A 20,458-nucleotide genomic window follows, 5' to 3' on the forward strand; every position below is an offset into this window, starting at 1 on the left:
CACTGGAAACCTTCATGAACTACAAGCAAAATGTCTCAAAAAATGCCACAAGCAGCTCAGTGCATTCTCTGGTACTGTGACTGACCTAATCTACACATTAGTGAAACTCCTAACAACGAATAGCCTGCATCAGTAACAACTGTGGATACTGGTCATACACATAGAGCCTGTACTCACAGTTTTCACAGCGAGACCCCGTATAGCCTGCCAGACAGGCACATTTGTAGGTATCACTTTTGTCTAGAATGCACGTTCCATCATGAAGACAAGGAGAGGAAGAGCAGGCTATAAAAGAAAAAGCAAGAACATTCATGGTCTCTCATAGGATGTGGGCCCTACCTATTTTTTCTCATGATGGTTACGTCTTGGAGTAAATTACACATTCTCACTAAAAGCTACAAAGACACAGTAAAGGGTGTTAATGAATATCAAAAAAAGTCTGCTTTTTCTGGATATCAGAGCCAGCAGGTTTGCTTGCAAAGACTTCACTTGAAGAACAGTCTTTCAGTCTGTTATATCCAGATGCTAAGAGACAAAAAATATATAGATGCCACATATGGGTGGTGATAGAACAGAAATTTGTACCTGAGTGGGCAATGAATTCCTTCCAGGGCTCATTGAAGACTAAGCTCTGACTACGGACAGTAATTCATTCCTTAAAAGGAATATATATGTGGCAGTTGTACTGTATCCAACTAACCTAAAATATCCCTGAGAAAGGGAAGGAGAAGCAGAAGAGCCTGTACAGACTGATATTTTGTAGTTACTGTTCTGAAGCCAGTGAACTTTCAGCTTTGTCCTTCCCCCAGCTTCATCTCGTAATTCAGTAAAAGTAGGCACGTTACTTTTGACATGTCACCCTTGTCAGCTGCTGTCAGATACTGTCCTTCAAAATGCCCGATACTCAAGAGCACTTAATATTTTTCTTTTTTAAAGGAGCCTTGATTTCCTGGCAAACAGCATGGGACGTTACTACAAAAGGTTAGAGCCCCTGTGTTGTGTCAGAGATCACTAGTTGAGGGTACAGAAGGGAAAGCGTTACTGACATTCAATAACAGGCTTTTATCTAACTAGACCCACCATATGTCTAATCCCCAAGAGATCCTGATGACTCCCCATCTGGTCTCCCATCCTCATCTGAAGTCTGTTGGATGAATTTTAGTCACTCATGCCAATTACTGGTTCCCATTTGACACTTGGCATGGGATGGGACCTAACCCCTGCTTCCAGACCAGGCAGTGCAGCAGGTTGTGTGGGTTTATCCTTTAGCAACTACACATGCAGTGACCTTTCCTGAAGGCGATTTAGGCTTTTCAGCTTATTCTAGATCAATCAATACCTTTCTGGCAGTTGAACCAGTGACCTCTGTGCTGCCAGTGCCACTGCTTCAGAAAGCTGTTACTTACTAGCCAGCACAGAGGAAGGGAAGACAGAAAGGGAAGAAATTCAGTTCTGACAGCAAAAGGTGCTTTTTCAGTCCTCTTCGTCACATCACTAAGGTGCTGGGAACATCAGATAACCTCCACAGCCTCGTCCTCATCTCATAAGCACATATGCTGCTGCTGCTTTCACCTGCAGCACAGGAATTGCTCTAGCAAGCTCTTTGCAACCTGTTTCAGGGACCTTGGTTTTTCCACAGTGGGAAATTTAATGGGAAAGGTTTCGATTTGCAGTGTGCTACCAGAGCTTTCAATTCTGTCCTGTCCCTGCTTTCAACTCCCCACTGCCCTGTGCATGCTGTATTCTTCCCCTAAACTGTCCTGCTGGCCAGGTTAATACTTCACATAAAAAGATACTGGGAGTGTTTCAAAAACCTTTCATGGCAGCTACACATTAGGCCAGAAGAGCCTTATAATAAAGTGCACAGCAAGACCTCCTCACAAACTCTAAGCCACCCTTTGCAACGTGCCTTGTGTGGATTACCACAGTTGCAGCAACCCAGCCTCAGAATAATTACCACTAAAAATGGGGCGGAAATAAAGTGCTCAACGGTATTGGAATACCAAGTGTTCCCTGCTGTGCAGAGAAAACAGAATCCATTCAGCTCGCACCATATGGATAATGGTAGTTCCTTGAGTGTAGGCAGCCCTTATGCAGGAGCCCACACAACATTCATTTGTTCTGTATCACCTCTCTTGTTGTACTATTGAGCTATGAGTAGCTAACTGCTCCTGCTACGTTCCTGACAGGTACTAACAGTAACACTAGAAGAACAGGGCAGGCTAAGAAATGGCACATTCTGGATTGCTTGTCACATACCCCTGATCATTGCTATATGCTGATCCACTCTAGGTTTGTGTATTTATATCGAGATTATATAAACTAACTAAACCTCTCAAGGCAGATATAACCTGCATGGATGACCTCATGAAGCATGGGGCACCAGGTTGTGTGGAAAGCGAGTTATGGTGAGTCATGGATCCTGCAGGGTTTATCTGTATGGAAGCAGCATGCTCTGATTAGCCTTCTGTGCCAGGAGTGTTGTGGATAGATTTGACCAAAATTCCCTATGCAGCTGAATAAGGAAGATGCAGGAAGTGCACAGAGGCTGCTTCACTGGCTACGCTTCCAATGTTATTTTGCAGCCAGAAAGAAATGATGGAAAGGAGTGTGGGGGATGCGAGCACTGAGCTCTAACAAAACCACAGTAATTCTGGAGCCCCGCTTCTGTCATTCTTAATACTAAATTCATCACACTACAGAAAATGCCTCTGTTTTCTTTTCCTTCAAGAAAATAATCTGTCCTTTGTACACACTTTTTTTTTAAGCTCTAATGGCATGACACATGAGCCAACACAAGAGTCATGTTAGGGCATTTTTGCTGAGCTAATTATGAGGCTTTGCATCAGGTTTTTGCTAATTGAGACAGTGACTCCACTCCTGTCCACAGCATTGAGCAATTCTGCAATTGCAGATGCATATGCCCCTTTCTCCATTTCCTTCTGTGCTCTTAAAGCTCAGATTCAAACAAAAAAGTCTCACAAAACAGCAGCTTTTCTATGCTGGCTGATGTGCTTGTTCTTCTCACAGGTAGAAGGAATTTAGTCTTTGTTAGAAAAGCCTCACATTCATATGCCATCTAATGGCTTTCAAACCTTCCCTGCACTGACTTTGTGTAAGTTACTGTTGGCAACACAGCATGAAAGTTTTTAATGAAGCAAAACAGGGAGATTAGTGCAGTTGAATTAATAAGAAAGAGTGGCATGTTCCACTTTTGGATTACTTTACCTGTAATTTCCTCAAAGACAGCATGAAATCCATCAAAGTTCTTGGATCCATCAGACTGGAAGAGGACATGGAGTGAAGACCCAGTGCTTCGGATGGGAGGTGGCCTCTCATTTCCACAGAATTTCTTAATTATTTGGCTGTCCAAATTGTCCCCATCACGGACCTCCACATAGTCGTACTGGCACATATAGTCAAACTCCACGCTCAGCATGGAAAATCTTGGGGTACAAGGATGCACAGTCAGACTGCATACTCTCACCTGTGCACCCTGGCTCTGATTTATTTGGATATTCAGTTATGTTTGTGCTACCCCCCTTCAATGAATAAACAAGTCTCTAATCACATGAAGTCCCCCTTCATCTCAATTTTTGCATCAGGATCCTTGGAAGCCAATTGCTCCATGAGAATATTTAAGTGCAAAACAGTGAAATCTAAATTGAAGCCATACAGTCTGTTTGCACGTATCTGGTCCCTAAACATGTTACAATGGTAGAAATTTCATCTAGGGTCAGACACTGCAGGAGGGCATATTTCTATATGGCTATTTGCTAAAAATTGTTCTATTTCCCCTAAACAAGGATCTAAGTATCAAAAGTGACAGTATCGAAGACCAAGGCTCAAAAGCTATTTACATTGTGATGTTCAGAAGTCAGCAATGAGGGACACAAGGAAAGCTTGGGGATGTGACAGGAGCAGAAACAGGCGGAGAAAGGGAATCCGAAACACTACAGCATGTTTTGCATCAGAAAGCAAAATGGTAGTAAATTCCCAATATCTGGCACTTGCCCTTCTTTTGAGGGCAGAAATAAGGGACAGGAGTTAGTGGCAAAAGGGAAATATTTAAAGACCTTTCCCACAATGTCTGTCTTTCCTAGCTTTAATCCAGCCACTGCACAAGGCTCCTGTTCATTAACAGCAGTGTCATATACTGCCATTTGGATTTGGTGGGGCACAGAGCCAAAGCATCCCACTGGAATATGAATGAGAAAGAGCGGGAGAAACACCAAGTGCCTCTGGAGAATAAGCAATGGCCAGAGGCGTGGGGCCCTGCCTTGGTACAGCAGATAGGAATGCAAAGATGTGGGCCTGGAGAGGCCATGCTGCTGACTGTTCAGCAGAATACAGAATACAGAATAAATTAAACTTGTTGTGTGTTTAGTTTTCCTGGGAACTCCTAATGCTGCAGACAAATGTGTTTAGGATTAGGTAAAGTCTCTCACACTGCCTATTCCAGTGTGGGCCTAGTGATTTGCAAAGAGCTCGTTTTCACACCAATGAGGTGAGACAAATTTTGGACGTGCTGCTGGATCACAGAGTCTTAAAGAGGCAAGAGAGTACTGGACCCTATTTCCTGCTATTCTCTCCTTGGGACTCAGGCCCTATGCAAAGGAGGCCCCCATATTATGTTAAATGACCTTTCTTTGACAACCCAAGAGCTGACTTAAGAGGTTTCTTCATTCAGTCACCCTTGTTAAGGTCATATGGCTGGTTTTAGAGCATCAGGAGTACACTACATGCAGAGAAATGAATGAGCAGTTGCAGGAAGCTACATCAATGGAGCAGAGCCCCAGCAATGGAGGAGAGCACCTCATCTGGTGGAATGTAGAGTAAAAATAAAAATGGCATCTGCTTTATAGATGCATTAGAGAGACATTAATTCAATTTAGCTTTGCATAAAATGCATTCGTTGAATTCTAGTTCTGTCAGGTTTGCCAGAGGCATCCTCACAGGCATCAGGTTATACACTACACCTTAAAAACATTCTTTCAATGGCAGATCATACCCCAGGTATCTACCCTTATGGAAACTACAGGGATATACAAATTAACCTGTTCATCCTTGTCACACTTAGGTTACAGTTTATCCTAACTCAATCCTAAAAATATTTACTGGTTCTGCAAACTGGTACATTTCTGCTTAAAATTAAGAATTATGTGTGTAAGTACAGAAGGAATGGCCACCCTGTGATGGGAGCAGCATTATCTATAGATGTAAAGGTAAAACTGCCCAGCAGTGAGTTCCTGACCAAAGAATATCAAGAGATTCTCACACAGAGTGAAAGCAGAGAATGAAGGAACCATACACAAAATACTGCTTTAATTGTTTGCTTTCTCTGCTTAAAAATTTATGAAGACAAAGTGGAAGGTGTGAAAATCATAGGGGGTCTGATTTGTATTCTATTTAGCTTAGCATAGAAGCAGATACACTGTACCAATAGAATCTCAGACTCATAACTGTTAGGTCAGGAAACCTGCCAAAGCTTTTCAAAACCTCTTGGCTACAGCTCAGTTGATGGGATCCTTTACAGACCACGAGGTCTATTGCTGTTTAAATCACAGGTACAGGCAATGTTATTAACCTCAGTTCCTTCACCTGTGAAACTGTAGCTACAGTATAATTCTCTTGGATATTATGAAACTAATTTAGTGCTACAGGTCATCAGATACAAAATGAAATGCAAAGTATTGTCTTGGTTTCATGTTTGTTGTGGTTTCTGCAGTGTGAGTACATTCACCAACCCCTCTGAGGAAAGCTTCTAGCAAATGGAAAATATGTAAAACTGCATCTCTGCTAAGGCATTAAAGAAAATGATTGAAAGTTGTGAGCTACTGCTACTGTGGTATGACATACCTGAGATGGCTCGGGCTGAGGGAGCGTATACATCATAACCCACAGAAAAACAAGGCTGGAAAAAAAAGCAGAGAACACAAACCCCCACCACAATCTGGGCACCATTTATCAAACCAGCTCTGCTTAGCCAACCCCCAAAGGACCTTGTGGCACAGCTTGAAACAAGGGAAGATTTATCTGTGCTCCTGAGAGTTTTGCTCTCCCTGCCCTGTATGAAGAGACAAACCACTCTGTTACTCTTCTGTATCTTGCTGTCCTCACCCCTGCCTTTGCGAGCCATCAGAGTGGCAGCAAACAGGATTTGTACACAGAGAGAATGAAGAAAGGAGTTCCTTTGTTAGCAGTTGTGCTTACTCAGCACAACGCTGGCTGTGCACTACAGCTCTAAGCAGAGTTAGCAACCACAGAGGGAACCAACACCTTTATATGAACATGCAGTGAAGGGAATAATTCAGCACAGATGGCAGACCCAGGAGGAAGACTAGTAGCATGCTTAGTTGTGTGCAGTGGAAGGTGTCCCTGTCCATGGCAGGGGATTGGAACCAGATGAGCTTTAAGATCCCTTCCAATCCAAACGAGTCTGCAACTCTGTGATTCTATAATTGCAGCTACTCATAACTCCATAAAAGGCTTGCATTTTTAATCTGAAAAAAGCTGTTAGTGTGGGAATGCTACAAGCTCTTCTATTAAATTGATTTCCTCTAATTAAATATTAAGTCTCTCTTTAAACATATAGAAAGAAAGCATCATTCTTTTGCCTGGGGCCCAAAGCTGGTGAGATATTGATGTGAAGGCTTTAGCTACTGTTTTTATTGTATTAGTTAGTGGGTTTTGAATACAATCCGCTGCCAAGGTTCCTTCTGCATGTGTGAGCTCCCTGCTACACACACATAAAACCAGTATTAATTACCCCAAATAGAGAGTGTCCTGCACTAGGCAGGATACCCCACCAAGAAGTGTGAGATTGAGTCAGCAGCAGTGGGCTAACAGGTCAGAGAACCGATCATATACTCCATAGGAATGGTAAGAGTAACTGAGGGTGATAGAGGACAGGGCTGGTAAAATGAGTGAAAGAAATAAGAGTGAAAATGTAGGCTAAATGTAAGGCAGGTCCCGTGGACAACTCTCCTAGCACGAGACATCATATCAAACTGTTCCTATAGGTTTTCTTCAAAGAATGTCTTAGTTCAGCCTGGTACACTCTTCAGAAAACACTGGGTGTCTTGGTGTCAAGGTCTTGAACAGACCTCGAGAGATACATTGTGCGCAGTATCTATCTAAGAAACTTTCCTGAGCATCCAGCTGTCCTAATCGGAATTGAAGGCACAGCAATGTTGATTTACACAGTGGATAATTTGTGCCCATCACAAGCTAGACCAGGAAAAAGAGCTGAGGTACCAAATGCAAAGTGGTGGCGGTATCTTCATTGCCCCAAGGCTCCCAGCTGTTGGCCACCATTGACTTTTGGTGCTCCACATGTCCCAAGGTCCAACTGAAACCAGTGCTGGCTGTAAGTCAGTATGACCTACCTTAATTCAATGTTAAATCCAGCTTGAACATGAATAGTCCATTCACATCGTGCATTCAGCGGGTAACCCTCCAGCAAAATCTGACCTCTAGAAGCTCGAAGAACCTGCCCACACCCTGGGGAGCAAAGGAATAAAAAAAAATATCTGTGTAAAGGACCTTTAAGAGGCATTTGAAGAAAATATGTGTAGAAACAACACCGGAATGAGAAGAGAGGGTGGTTTAGCCAGATAAATGCTTTCTTACCAGGCAGTATATAAAATAAAGGCACAGCCATAAAATGGCTATAAAGACTTCTGACTCTAATTAGAGTATTGCCTAGGCTAAGAGCACCCCTAGAAAAGTTTTAGTTGATGCTTCTTCCTGGTTTGCAATGCAGCCCCATGAAGCCATTCCTTACAGCTTTTGCCCCACTCTTGATTAGCCCACCCACCCAGCTGGTTGACCCTCCAGCTCAGAAGAGTTGTAACGGATCTCATGTTGAGCTGTGTAAAACCTGAAGCTGAGGAAGTTGGTGGAAAAATGCCAAACGACAATGAACACTTGAATTAGCTCAAGTGAGAGAAACAGTGAGAGGAGAAGCTGTTGCACGCAACATCATAGTTTCAAATCCTTCATAAGGAGACCCTTGGAAGAAAACCAGCTGATCTATTCCTAGAGGATATGTCTGTTTGTCCTCAGGATTCACCACACCTTCCTTATGTGTTAATGCCACCATGCCAGTGGAGACACATAACCACCACAGCTCCTCCGCCAGTGACTCAGTGTAACACATACATGTCATACAGCCCTTACCCCTTCTCTCAGGTATATTCCTACACTTCTGCTCCTGTCCCATCCTGCTTTTGTCACTCTCAGCTTTTCACAGTACTATAAAATGCACTTCAGTCCCCAGCATCAACAGGATAAGATGAAGAACTCCGGTGGCCACTCTGAGAAAACCACTAGAGGACAAGGACCTGAACAAGCAGCAGACAAGGTCGCACACTGAGGAAGCAATCTTTACACAGCTACCCTGCAGCTGTCCCTAGGCAGCTGTCCAGGGATAGCTGTCCTATTTCCTCATCTTGGATGCTGAACATTTTTAGCCCAGAGTTCTCTCACCTTCAGTAACCTCTGCCTTTACCCAATAAAATATGGCCAATGGTATTTTTACTGTGGAAGGATAGTTGTTTAGTGACTTTTATAGAGTCTTCTGTGATCTAGAAATGCAAGTGTCAGCAAAACGTAGTTATAACATTACACACCAAACAGAGCTAATTTCTCAGTTTCTACTTTTCTGACTCCATCTTTCCAGATGGAGTCTTGCACATGGCTATATTCCCTGGTAAGCCTTCTGGTACTTTGCTAGGGGATGAGGCTCTATCCATAAGTCATAAATTCCAATTGAGTCTAACAGCATCGCCAAACCAGGGAACTCTGATAGGCTGCATAACATGAATAATGAGGATAAGTGAAAAGACAAGTAACACAAAAGACCTCCACAGCAACTCTCTCACTTCATTTTACCTCTTTAGTCCAACAGAAATCCCTGCTGCTTCCATTTGTTTCCCAAGGGGAACCCTAAACTTTTAACCAGTAACACAGGGTGAATGCTTCCTACTGAAATGAGTTTTAAAAATTGCCTCAGGACCCTTCTTTCCTTTGGGAAAAGAGGGTGACAGTGACCTGGTTTGGTAAAGAACCAAGCCTCTGTGGTTCCAATTGATCTTAGTGGCTGGAAATCAGTCCTGCTGCTGGTCTACGGGGAAAAGTGAAAACTGCAGGTCAATTACTCCTCTTTCTTCTTAAGAAAGTGTTGCTCAAATGAAATACCCTTTGTTCATTTACCCTTGGTTACCCTTAATTAAGCAGGACCCAAGGAAACAGAAATGCTGCTCAGAAGAGTTCCTCAGAAGTGCTTCATCCTTCTCTGGGGCTCACTTAGTTCCCTCTGTAAAAGACAAGGCTAATGACTGTGCTCAGCAACCACATTAGGATTCAGCAAGTACAGAAAGATCTGCTGTGGTTCACATGATAATGCTCCTTCCCACAGCAAGAAACAGGATCTTGTGCTGCTGTTGGCTCCTGCCTCAAAAACAACCTGAGACAAAGCTGCTAGAAATCTTCAGATGGTTTGACAAAGGGCTTGGACCACCTCAAAGAAAGTTTCTCTTTCATCCTGAAGGGCTTTTGAGTTGCTGATGCCTTTAAGAAAGAAAAGCCAAAGAACTGGTGCAGAAATACTTGTACGCACAGCATACTAAATGCACTTTTCTGTTTGCAGTGGTACAGCCTGAACTCTCTGAACACTGGTGCCAAGGAAGTAGGTTTGGCCAGCAAAGCAGGTGGTCCAGAGGCTAAAGAGGAGCCATTCAGTGACCGTCTCCAAAAGAATGTTCTCAGATTTGCACCGCCCTTCTCTGCATGAAGCACCTCTGCGATCACATCAGATCTGTGCTCTTGTATCTCCAGCCTTTCTAACAGAAGTTAGGCTGACTCCCTATTCAATCATCTGTTGATCAAAAGGAGTCTTTTCTCTTCCCATTCAGAATCTGCGGGAGACCTGGAAAGTTCTGAAAAATAATTTACATCCTAAACACAAATGCTGGCAAATTCTGCCTCATTTACAAAAAAATAATCCACTTTGGCAGTGTCAACATCCTTGTCCCTTTCCTGTTTCTGAATAAAAGGCAGCTTTCGGGACCACAGTAAGATTTCCTCTGAGGCTTGTTACTAATAGAAAACAAAACAATTCAGAAGACCTCTACATTGTAGCCCACAGAGACCCATGGGTCAGCAGAGGGAGAGGTCCTCAGGAGACCTCCGGTAAGAACTCATTATCTGCTGTTCAAGTGCTACAGCATTGATGTGGGGCTCCTTCACAGGTCAACAGGACTGAATCGAGGAGAATGAGAGTAGAAGAGTTACTGGTATTCATAAATGGGATGATATGGGAAAGCAGATGTCCCTCATCATGCCTTGTTGCTACCTGTCGCTTGTTAGTCACCAGTATTATGTGAAATATCGATGTTTGCAAAGTCTCTAAAACTACCAGCACTGTTATTCATCACAAGGACCACATCCAGACAAGAAGGCTGAGGACAGCTGTTAGATAACACCCTTGTCTCCTGCTTTGATGTGTTCTCAAGTGACTTGATAATTGGAGATTGACAAAGGCAGCTGAAATGCAAGGTACAGAAGCAAGGGTCCTGCAGGTTCTTCTGGGTTTAGATTCTGATGTGCATTTTAGAGCATGATAGTCCTATCCAATAAACAGTGCTATTAGGAAATGTCCCAGTAGGAAACTATTATAGAATCACAGAACAGTTTGTGTTGGAAGGGACCTTAAAGCTTACCCAGTTCCAACCCCCTGCCATGGACAGGGACACCTTCCACTAGACCAGGTTGCTCCAAGCCCCTGTGTCCAGCCTGGCTTTGAACACTGCCAGGGATGGGGCAGCCACAGCTTCTCTGGGCAACCTGTGCCAGTGCCTCACCACCCTCACAGGGAAGAACTTCTTCCTCAGATCTCATCTCAATCTCCCCTCTGTCAGGTTACAGCCCTTCCCCCTTGTCCTGCCACTACAGGCCCTTGTCAAAAGCCCCTCTCCAGATTTCTTGTCAGCCCCTTTAGGCACTGAAAGCTCTCTAATATTCTCCCTGGAACCTTCTAGCATTCTTCCAATGTACTCTATTTGCTGCAGGTGTTTTTTCTGTACTAACATTCCCTTGGACTACCCTATACAATTCCTTTTTACCAAATGATCTGCCATCCTTTGGCTGTTCTTCAGCCACGTCCATGTATTCGGCTCTGCCAGCAGACAGTACAAACCAGACTGCCTCACAGGCCAGCCCATGCTGCTTCTTCCGGGCCTAGTAGAAGGTGTCCCTGCACATGGCAGGGAGTTAGAACTACATGAGCTGTAAGGTCCCTTCCAACCCAAACCAGTCTGTGATTCCCCACCACAGCCCTCCAAGCATATGACCACTTTTGCTGGCAGTGTCCAGAAACCTCACCCTGCCCTACGCCATTGCGTGCAGCCCCTTGGCTGCTGCCCTGCGGCTGAGGCAGTGCCACCAGCCCATGGAGCTGGATGTGGCACCCCAGGGCCATACGGCTGCTCCCCTTGTGCTTACCAGCCCCTGCCCCACAGCTGCCTCACACACACACCAGTGCGGTGTTAAATAGGCATTAATCCTGCCCACAGTCTACACTGTTGCTGGCACTGAATCCCACTCATCCCCTTACCCCTTGAAGTGCGGACACCGCCACTTCCACCTGACAGGAACCGGCCGGGGGGCCCTCGTCCTCCTCCAGGGCCCCCGGCTGACACCTAGCGGCGGCGGTGCCGTGGCACCGGAGCGCCCGAGGGAAATGGTGCAGCGGGAGGGGAGGCGGGGCGGAGGCTGAGCCCGGGAGCGGGGAGTCCCAGACGGGCTGGGCAGGACCGGGGCGGGCCGTGCCCTGCGCGGCTTCTAAGGACGGTCCGGTAGTGAAAGGGTGGAGCCGGAGGGGTACTGCTCGGTTACAGCGGAGCCCGCCCGAGCAGCTCGCCATCTTTGCCGGCCCGGGGAGCAAGAGTCCGGGGCTGGGAGCGGTGTTCCGCGGCAACGCCTCCCTCGGCTCGCGAGAGGGAGACAAACCCCAGCGGTCTCCGGGCAGCGGCGGCGGGTTCACCCGGAGCCCCGTCGGGTGCCCGGGACGTGCTTATCCGTCCCTCCGGCTCGTCCCTCCTCCCCGGCCCGGGCCCTGGGCAGCAGCCCCGCAGCGGTCAGGCGCGGGCAGGGGTGCAAGTCTGCGGGTGGTTGTCCCTCGGTGCCAGGGGCAAGGTAGAGGCGGGCGTCGCTTGGCAGGGGGTGGTAACGTTCAGGGAAGAAGGTTCAGCTGGGGAAGCCCTGTCAAGAGGAGCAATCCCTTCCTGTTCCCCATAGGTACCGAGCTGGTGCGGGGCAAAGCTTTGTGTGTGGACTGTAGAATGACCGGCTGGGCAGGGGGTTGGAACTGGATGAGCTTTAAGGTGCCTTCCAACCCATACTAGTCTGTGACTTACAAAGGTGCCCAGGGCAGGCTGCAAAATTCCAGATGTGATCCTATGTGCAGGTACCAAAGAGAAATACCTCCTCCTTTGCTCTCCAAAATGTGATGTTAGCAGATCCACTGCTCCAGCAGCTCGTGCACGCTGCCCTTCAGAGGGTACTTGCTGGCCAGCCTCCAGACCAAAAGCCACATAGCCTGCAGGCCTGCACCCAGCGTGGTCACAGACTGCTTTCTGGACAAGCAATCTCTGCATGCCTGAGCCTACCACCAGGGCTAAAAGTGAGACAGACGTAAGAGGCAGAACAGGGGACCTCAGAAGTGTGCTGAGGTCACAAGTGCCCCCTGTGCTCCTCTTTTAAGAGTGGAAAAGTTCTGCCCATCCTAACCTGCCTCTGAAGTACCACAGACCCGCACAAAACAGACCATGTCCTCAGTGTCATACTGCTTCCCTCAAAAGAGCAAGTAGGAAGGAAAAGAGCAAAGCTCTTCAAATATCAGTATTGCAAAAGTGCCCAGACAGGCTGCAGTGAGGAGGTGTGTTTGCTTTAAAACACAAGTAGGCAGAACAGGCTGAAATATACTGTGGGCAGCTGACCTACTGAGACAGGGAGAGGAAGGGTTAGTTGAGCTAATGATTCTTTCTCAGCTCTGCTCTTGTAAAAAGTGCCAGGGGAGCATTGACCCAGAGCAAACAGGACTTTAAAGTGCTATCAGAAATCACACCATCAACAGCAAGGGACTCAGTTTATCAACGCCAGAAGCACCAAGGTTGGGTTAGTCCTGTTGCTGAAACATGTTGATTCCCCATATTCTGCTGTTTGAAGCAATGATTTTATTTTGTTTGCTTTCACCTCCTGAATGGCTGTGGGCTGTGCTGGGAAAGGAGGCTCAGTTGTTGCTTTAAAATCAGTGACTAAAAGGAGGTTAAGTTAAGATACGAAAAAAAAATGGACAGAGCAGAGCAGGAAAAAGAGGCTGTGCTTTCATCTTTCAGTGAAAGGTGAACAGAGAGACAATCTATACAAATGGTGGAAAACTGGTAAAAGAAATACTAAAACTGTATCAAGTTAGTTTATGGAATTCACTACTGAAAGACAGCATTGGAATCAACAGCTTAGCAAAATCCAAAGCAGGAGTTCTTGTATGCTGTTGTGAACAAAACCTTCAGGTATTGCTACCAGAGCCTGCAACACTCCTGGTCCATCATAGCGCTGTTAGCAGTTGCAAGATACTGTTTTCCAGAGCTTCCTTGGAGTGTGTTGGAGCTCTTCGAAGGAGGGAGGGAACACTGAGTCTTGCCTGGGGCTGGTTCTGCAGCCCAGGGGTTGAAGGAGGACAGAGGAGAAGTTCTTTGATCTAGCTGATGCCCTTGTAAATGTTTAAGCTTTGCTGAAGGCCACTGGGGAATCAGTTATACTGAAGAATGTCAAAGAAAGGCAGACAACAGAAGATTTCCAGAGTCACAGTAGTTAAAGTTTTAAAATAAACCTAAACAAACCAGAAGTTTAGTAGGGTTGCAGCCTCCTGTGGTTTGGGGCCAAGGCCAATTCTGTGAGCACTGGGAGAAAAGTTCTCCCCTCTGTAGTTCTGCTCACTGCCTGCTTGTGCTTGCCCTCTCCTGTCTGTGCCCTTTAAAAAGTCACCATTCAGGGATAACTGGAAAGGCACAGCATGGCTCTGGCCCCATCCCACCCCTCCCTGGCCCTGCCATGCCTCCCTGCCCATGTAGGACACTTACTCATGCAGTCCCCTCCGTACCAGCCAGCTCTGCATGCTGCACAGTAGATCCCTTTGATATAGAAGTCATCGAGCGTCCCTCCCCAGGAGCCATTGCGGCAGGACTTGCAGTTCTCAAAAATGGTGCAGCCTGAAAGGAGAGCCACAGTGTTAGATGACGGCCGAGGTAGATTGTGCTGCAGGAAGAGGAGCAGTCTCTCCTTGTCTGCAGAGAATGCTGGTTATGTTAATGACTGCTGTGGTGCTGACAGCTTCCCTGCTGTGAACTGCACCCAGCCTCCACCTCCAAACGCTAAGCAGCTCAGACTCTGAGATTTGGAACCAAACTCCCAGTCTGACTTGTCCAAACATCTAAATCTTATTGCTCTGACTGTAAATGTCTCTCTCAGAAGTCTCAAAGTGATTTTGATGTCTTCTAACCTGGTCCTGTCTCCTCCTGCCCTCACCTTTCACTTCACCCTTTCTACTTTGGTAGCCAGACTTCCAAGTCATAGAGCTATAGACTGGTTTGGACCTTAAAGATCATCTAATTCCAACCTCCTGCCATGGGCAGACTGTTATAAAATGTCCCCTGAGCTTTCTCTTCTTCAGGCTGAACAAGACCAACTCTCTAGTCATCTCTCCCTTCTTGCTCTGGGCACACAAACCATCCCAGAGCACCTACATAAAGCTCCTGCTGTGAAGCCAGCTGCAGCATTGCCCTTTGGCAGCTCCCCAGCTTGCCCAGGACGCCCAGAGGATAACACTGCCAGTGGAAAGTGTGGTGGGTTTTTTCTAGCAACAACACTACCTGCTCCACGGGACCTTGCCATGTGTCCTGCTGCTGTCAGCGGAGTAGCAGAAGAAGCTCCTGAGGAGATCTGGGGCAATCCCACGCCCCAGTGAGATTTGCCTTCCCTTACTACTCCCCTCCCAAGCAGCTACTCTTATGTGCTGGTGCTTTGGCCAAAGTTCCAGTGCAAATGCAGTGTGGCCCAAAACATACCTGGATGGATTAAGCAGGAGTCACACTCGTTGTCCTCATTTCTGCAACAGGGAATGGTGTAGCCCACTCTTTCCTTCTGTCCTGGGCAGATGCACTCAATTTGGTCATATTCACAGCACTCCCGACACATGATATTCCACTCAGCGCCTGGGCAGTTTTCATTGATCACTGTGTACTCTGCTAGAGGGGAACAGAGAAGTGAACACAAGGATATAATCTATTATCTGCCATGGATTGACAGGATCAGAGGTGGACTGCCACAGTAACTGCAGATCCCATTTCTCTACCGGCACACTAAGTTCTATAATGAGTGCATGGTGCTGTCAGCATGTCTCCTCACCAGCTGACAGGCCTGATGACTATTTTCATGGAGTTTGGTGGTAAAAAGAGAGAGAGCAGACTAGAAAGATGAGACTTGAAGGAAACGTAATGAGGCTATCTCTTTCTTCTGTTTCCCTCTCTCCTCCCCTTTTTTATTTTTTCTTTTTTTTTTAATTCATTGTGGTTAGGTAACATCCTTTTTTCTATTGTTTTAAACTCTGAGTAATGGGGCTCCCTTGTTATTGCGACAAGCCATACATATCTAAGGTATAGCATATCTAGCCATGCCTGTACACGGCTCACTGCTCACACAGATGTTTTGATCCTCTGAGGCCTGGAGCACCTCTGCTATGGAGACAGGCTGAGAGAGCTGGGCTTGTTCAGCCTGGAGAAGAGAAGGCTCCTGGGAGACCTTAGAGCAGCTTCCAGTGCCTAAAGGGGCTGACAAGAAATCTGGAGTAGGTTGTTTTTTTTAGAAGGGCCTGTAGGGACAGGACAAGGGGAATGGCTTTAACCTGACAGAGGGGAGATTTAGATGAGATCTGAGGAAGTTCTTCCCTGTGAGGGTGGTGAGGCACTGGCACAGGTTGCCCAGAGAAGCTGCGGCTGCCCCATCCCTGGCAGTGTTCAAGGCCAGGTTGGATGGGGCTTGGAGCAACCTGGTCTAGTGGAAGGTGTCCTGTCCATGGCAGGGGGTTGGATACACTTTAAGGTCCCTTCCAACCCAAACCATTCTGTGATACTATGATATGCGTATATATTTTCATATGTAGAGCTTGTGCATTCAATAGGGTCAAAAAGCAGATGTTACTTGGTGAAACAAATGTGTGTATTTATAGTGTAGGTGAGTTGAATTAACTTGGCCCTTAAAGAATTGTAAAAATAAATCTACTGCCACCTAGAAATGCTGTTTGATCACTTCTTGCCCTTATCTCAACTGAAACAATAAAAATAGTCTGTCTTTGATTTACTGACAATTTTGGGGTGACATATGTAGCCTTGACAAGGAAATTGGTGGATTTGAGGTTTTTTTGAAGCGATGCTCTGGAGGATTTTCTTCACATATATCATTAAATCTTCTGAAGTTTTGTAGAAGCTGTTTTTTAAAGACATTAGTGTGAAGACTCTGCACCTTTTTATAATGGCAGGTTCCCTTTTGTTTGCATAAATACCTCTAGACTACTGAGCAAAAGGCAAAGGAAGCCTTTCCCTCTGAAATTTAAAAGGGAGATGCCCAGAGCCACTCATGTGTGTAACAAATGTTTGTTTCTGTTGCTGTGCTCATCCTGGGCTCCAGGGAGGAAGAGGCAAAACCCTGCTCCCCATGCCCACACTTGGCCAGTATTACCCTAAACCAGAAGAGAATGAGGCAGGGAAGTGTGAGGGGAGATATATTGACAGAGTAGAATTCTGGAAGGCAGGCCTTGGCCAAAGAGGGCAGAGATAATTGTGGGGTGCTTTGTGGCCCTGACTTTGATAATCTTCCAAAGCAGGCAGCCTGACTCGCAGGCAGTGGCTGTGTCTCCTAGCATCAAACACAATCCAGAAAGTGGCTTGACCTTTCTTTGGGAGAAGCAGGAAGAAGCTGCTTGACAACCCATGCAAAATATTTAGCTGAAAAGAACAAACAAGTCTCTGGACAGGCAAATAAACAGTGGATTAATTTATGGGATTTTAAGGACAGAAGAAAAGCTCAGTAAATCCAGGCATAAACAGCACACATGGAAGCAGCTCAAGACCACAGAAACTAAGCAAAAAATGGCTGTGTTGGGAAAGCACATGAACCTCCAGGGCAGGTGTCAGAGGGAAGACCTGCTTGTCTTCAGCACAAAAACAATTTTTCAGCCAACACTTTGAGTCCACTCTGAGGGGCAAGTGAGATGGCAGATAAGCACTGAGGCATATGCAGGGTGGCTGGTCATTCTCATGTGTTTCCAGGTTCAGATGGCAACACACTCATGCTTTTCACTGACGCCTGCGTCTAGTGAGACCACCTAGTCCCTATAGCACATTTCAGAGGCTAAAGCTGTCAGCAATGTATTTTGTAAAGCAGTAGGAGGGGACTGGATTTGATGGATGGACCACTCAGTGGATAAGGAGCTGGCTGGAAGGTAACACTCAGAGAATTTCCATCAGTGACTCTGTGTCCAAGTGGAGACCAGTGACAGTGGTGTCCTCAGGGATCACCCGTCAGTGACAAAGATGTTGAGCAGCCTGGAAAAACTAACTGTGAAAGCCCAGAAACATGTGACAGAACAAGGGGGAATGGCTTTAACCTGACAGAGGGGAGATTTAGATGAGGTATGAAGAAGAAGTTCTTCATCTCCTGTGAGGGTGGTGAGGCCCTGGCACAGGTTGCCCAGAGAAGCTGTGGCTACCCCATCCCTGGCAGTGCTCAAGGCCAGGTTGGATGGGGCTTGGAGCAACCTGGTCTAGTGGAAGGTGTCCCTGCCCATGGCAGGGGTTGGAGTTGAAGGACCTTTACGCTCCCTTCCAACCCAATTCTGTGATTCTCTGATGTTCCCAGTCACTGTCTGAGGGCTGAGCTACAGTGATGGCAATTCCTCACAGTGATGCTGCCACCTCTCTTTGTCCCTGGTGCTGAGCTAAGGCTTTCTAGGAGCCAAAGGCTCCTCACTTTGGGGAACCCTCCCTGCTAACAGCTGGGACCTGAACTTCCTCTGTGCAAAGCTGAGAGTGGGTGATGAACTACAGTCTCTGTACCATGAACCCACAGAATCCAGTGAAGGGAAGGAGTGGAAGGAGGTCACTCCTGGTGCTGCAGTAGATTGAAGGGTGAATAGTTTTAACCTGCTGGACTACTGAGCTACAGGAAATCCAGCTCTAATCTGACTTGCCAGGTTCACACACATTCCTCACTTTCTCTGGTCCAGAATTCCTTTTTTTCACTTCTTATTTTTGCTTCACCTTTTCAAAACATGCCAGCTTCCTAGGCCAAGATGTGCTTGGGCAGGCTGGTGTGCCACAGAGGAGCTTGAGCAGTCAGCAATGTAGTCATCGTCTTCCTGACACAAGTGTGTCTGTTTTTCCTATCACCCTCATGGCTGGGCACACATAAGACTCAGCCATCTCTGTCCTCTCTAAACCTGAAATACTATCTTGTTCCAAACTGCAGGACTTCAGAAGAGGTTGTAACAACTACACAAGAAATTCTTTTATTAGTACTTGGAAGGGTTGTGGTGAAGGTTTGACAGAAATATTGTTGGAAACTGAGTGAAAATGCAGCCTTCCAAATGGGCAGTTTTTACTGCACCATTCTGAAAAGCCCAAAAGTCTCCTTGCAGGGTAAGTGAAGGCTCCATTAGTACTCACCCTGAAGTCTGAAGATATATTACTTACTCTTATGCCAATGAGTTCAAAGAGGATGCCCCAATAATAAACAAAAAAAAATAGCTGCAAGAATAAGACCATCTTAAACACTGCTTCTATTCAATACAAGGACTGCTGCATACAATAGTGACAAATCCTGTGGGATATACAGTAAGTCCAGTCAAATCTCTCATTCAGGGGAAAAGCAAAGACCTCTCAGGTATGGAAAAAAGTCTGACCATCAAAACAAGCTATTTCTTAGAGCTCAGCTTAAAAGCCAAGCTGAATTTGACCTTGCAAAGGAAATTAAAATAATAGCAAAAGGTTCTTCAGGCATTTAAAAAACAAAGAAATAAGGAAAGAGGAAGAGAAACTTGTGGGATGGTGGTGTGGATGAAATATAAGTCCATGGGTGGAGAATGTAGTGAGTTATTAGCTTTCATCTTCAGGGAGGTTGTTTATGGGGAGCAAGGGTTTCAGGCTGTGGAAAAGAACAGTATGATGCATGTATTAGTGAGCTTATAACCAACTGCAGTTTGCACCTTGGGATATTCAAGTAAATCAGTTTTGGTTTATCTTACTAGGTCAGGCTTAACACTTTAGTGATTGCTGCTTGAGAAGTGGGTCAGGCAGCTCATCAGAGTAAAACTGCAACTTCAGCAAACTTGTCTTTTGCCATGGCAGATTTGTCAGACATGGTCACCTTGCTCAATAGAAAGGGAATTTCTCTTCCAGAAGACTGAGAGCTGGCAAAATTATATGACTAAGAACTGAGGTGATTTGAAGCAAGCCCAATTACACCAATTAACTCTTGGGTCTTCCACTTCCTTGGAAGAAAGACGTTTTTAGGCTGCAGTGACTTTAAGCTGATATAAGCCCATGCTGCTGCTGAGATGGGATGCTTTCCTCCCTTCTCTTCCTGACTTTCCATCTTCTCATTCCCACTCCCTATCTTTGTGCTTGTATTAGCTGCTATGTGGAGGGATCAGCTGACCAAGCCAGCAGAAAACCAGTTTGCCATCTCCATCCATCCTTGGCGGGAAGGGGGAAGAAAAGTTTACAACCTAAATGTGCTCTACACTCCTCCAAAAGAGAGAGCACCTTAGGACCCTGCCAGATATACATATTTGTCAGAACTCCTGAAAGATGGAAGAAAGTACTCGATGCAGATATCCATATCTTGGTCTGAACTAATGGAACTTCCCATCCTACTAGTCCATTCTTTTATCCTGAAAAGATGAATTCTCATTTTATGCCTCAATTTATCCATGAGCATATTGGTAAAATGCTACTTAGGCTCAAAGAAATACTATTTTAAATTGCTTTGAAAAGTGCCATATGAATTAAGAGCACATTGTAGATACAAATCTCTAAAATTGGAAGTCATCTGTAGAGGATGACTTTTGCAAAGTGTTTGTTCAACCAGTTCATGTTCCATGAGGGAACAGGCCCCTTTTTATTTGATTATATTTTAATTTTTCAACATGATGCTCAAAACCAATTACTGCCTTCTGCAGAAGAAATGAAGTTTGCAGGAGCAATTTCCTAAGGCTTTTATTAGGGAATGCTTGGCCATGAAATAATTGTGAAATGAAGCTCTCTCATTTAAAAGAAAAAATAGCTCCAACAGAGGTGAAGCCTAGGTGAAACAGGTATCCTTTTTTTTTTTATTTTTTTTT

At 45.7% G+C, this 20,458-nt stretch overlaps 1 protein-coding gene across 4 annotated transcripts in view; it reads right to left on the reverse strand.

The window, feature by feature from the left end:
* Window positions 1-20,458, reverse strand: part of PAMR1 (peptidase domain containing associated with muscle regeneration 1) — a 51,374-nt gene that overhangs the window by 25,357 nt on the left and 5,559 nt on the right. For 3 of the 4 annotated variants that reach the window (XM_062620263.1, XM_062620265.1, XM_062620266.1), the window contains exons 2-6: window positions 15,129-15,308; window positions 14,145-14,273; window positions 7,389-7,503; window positions 3,229-3,446; window positions 178-285 (exon numbers count right to left, since the gene is read on the reverse strand). In XM_062620263.1, coding sequence (XP_062476247.1) covers window positions 178-285; window positions 3,229-3,446; window positions 7,389-7,503; window positions 14,145-14,273; window positions 15,129-15,308 — 750 coding nt within the window. The remainder of the gene's footprint in view (window positions 1-177; window positions 286-3,228; window positions 3,447-7,388; window positions 7,504-14,144; window positions 14,274-15,128; window positions 15,309-20,458) is intronic. The other variant, XM_062620264.1, reaches the window with a different exon arrangement.

Source organism: Pezoporus occidentalis, unplaced genomic scaffold, assembly GCF_034315485.1.
Source record: "Pezoporus occidentalis ecotype Australia unplaced genomic scaffold, CSIRO_AGI_Poc_V1 ctg22, whole genome shotgun sequence".
NCBI lineage: Eukaryota > Metazoa > Chordata > Aves > Psittaciformes > Psittacidae > Pezoporus > Pezoporus occidentalis.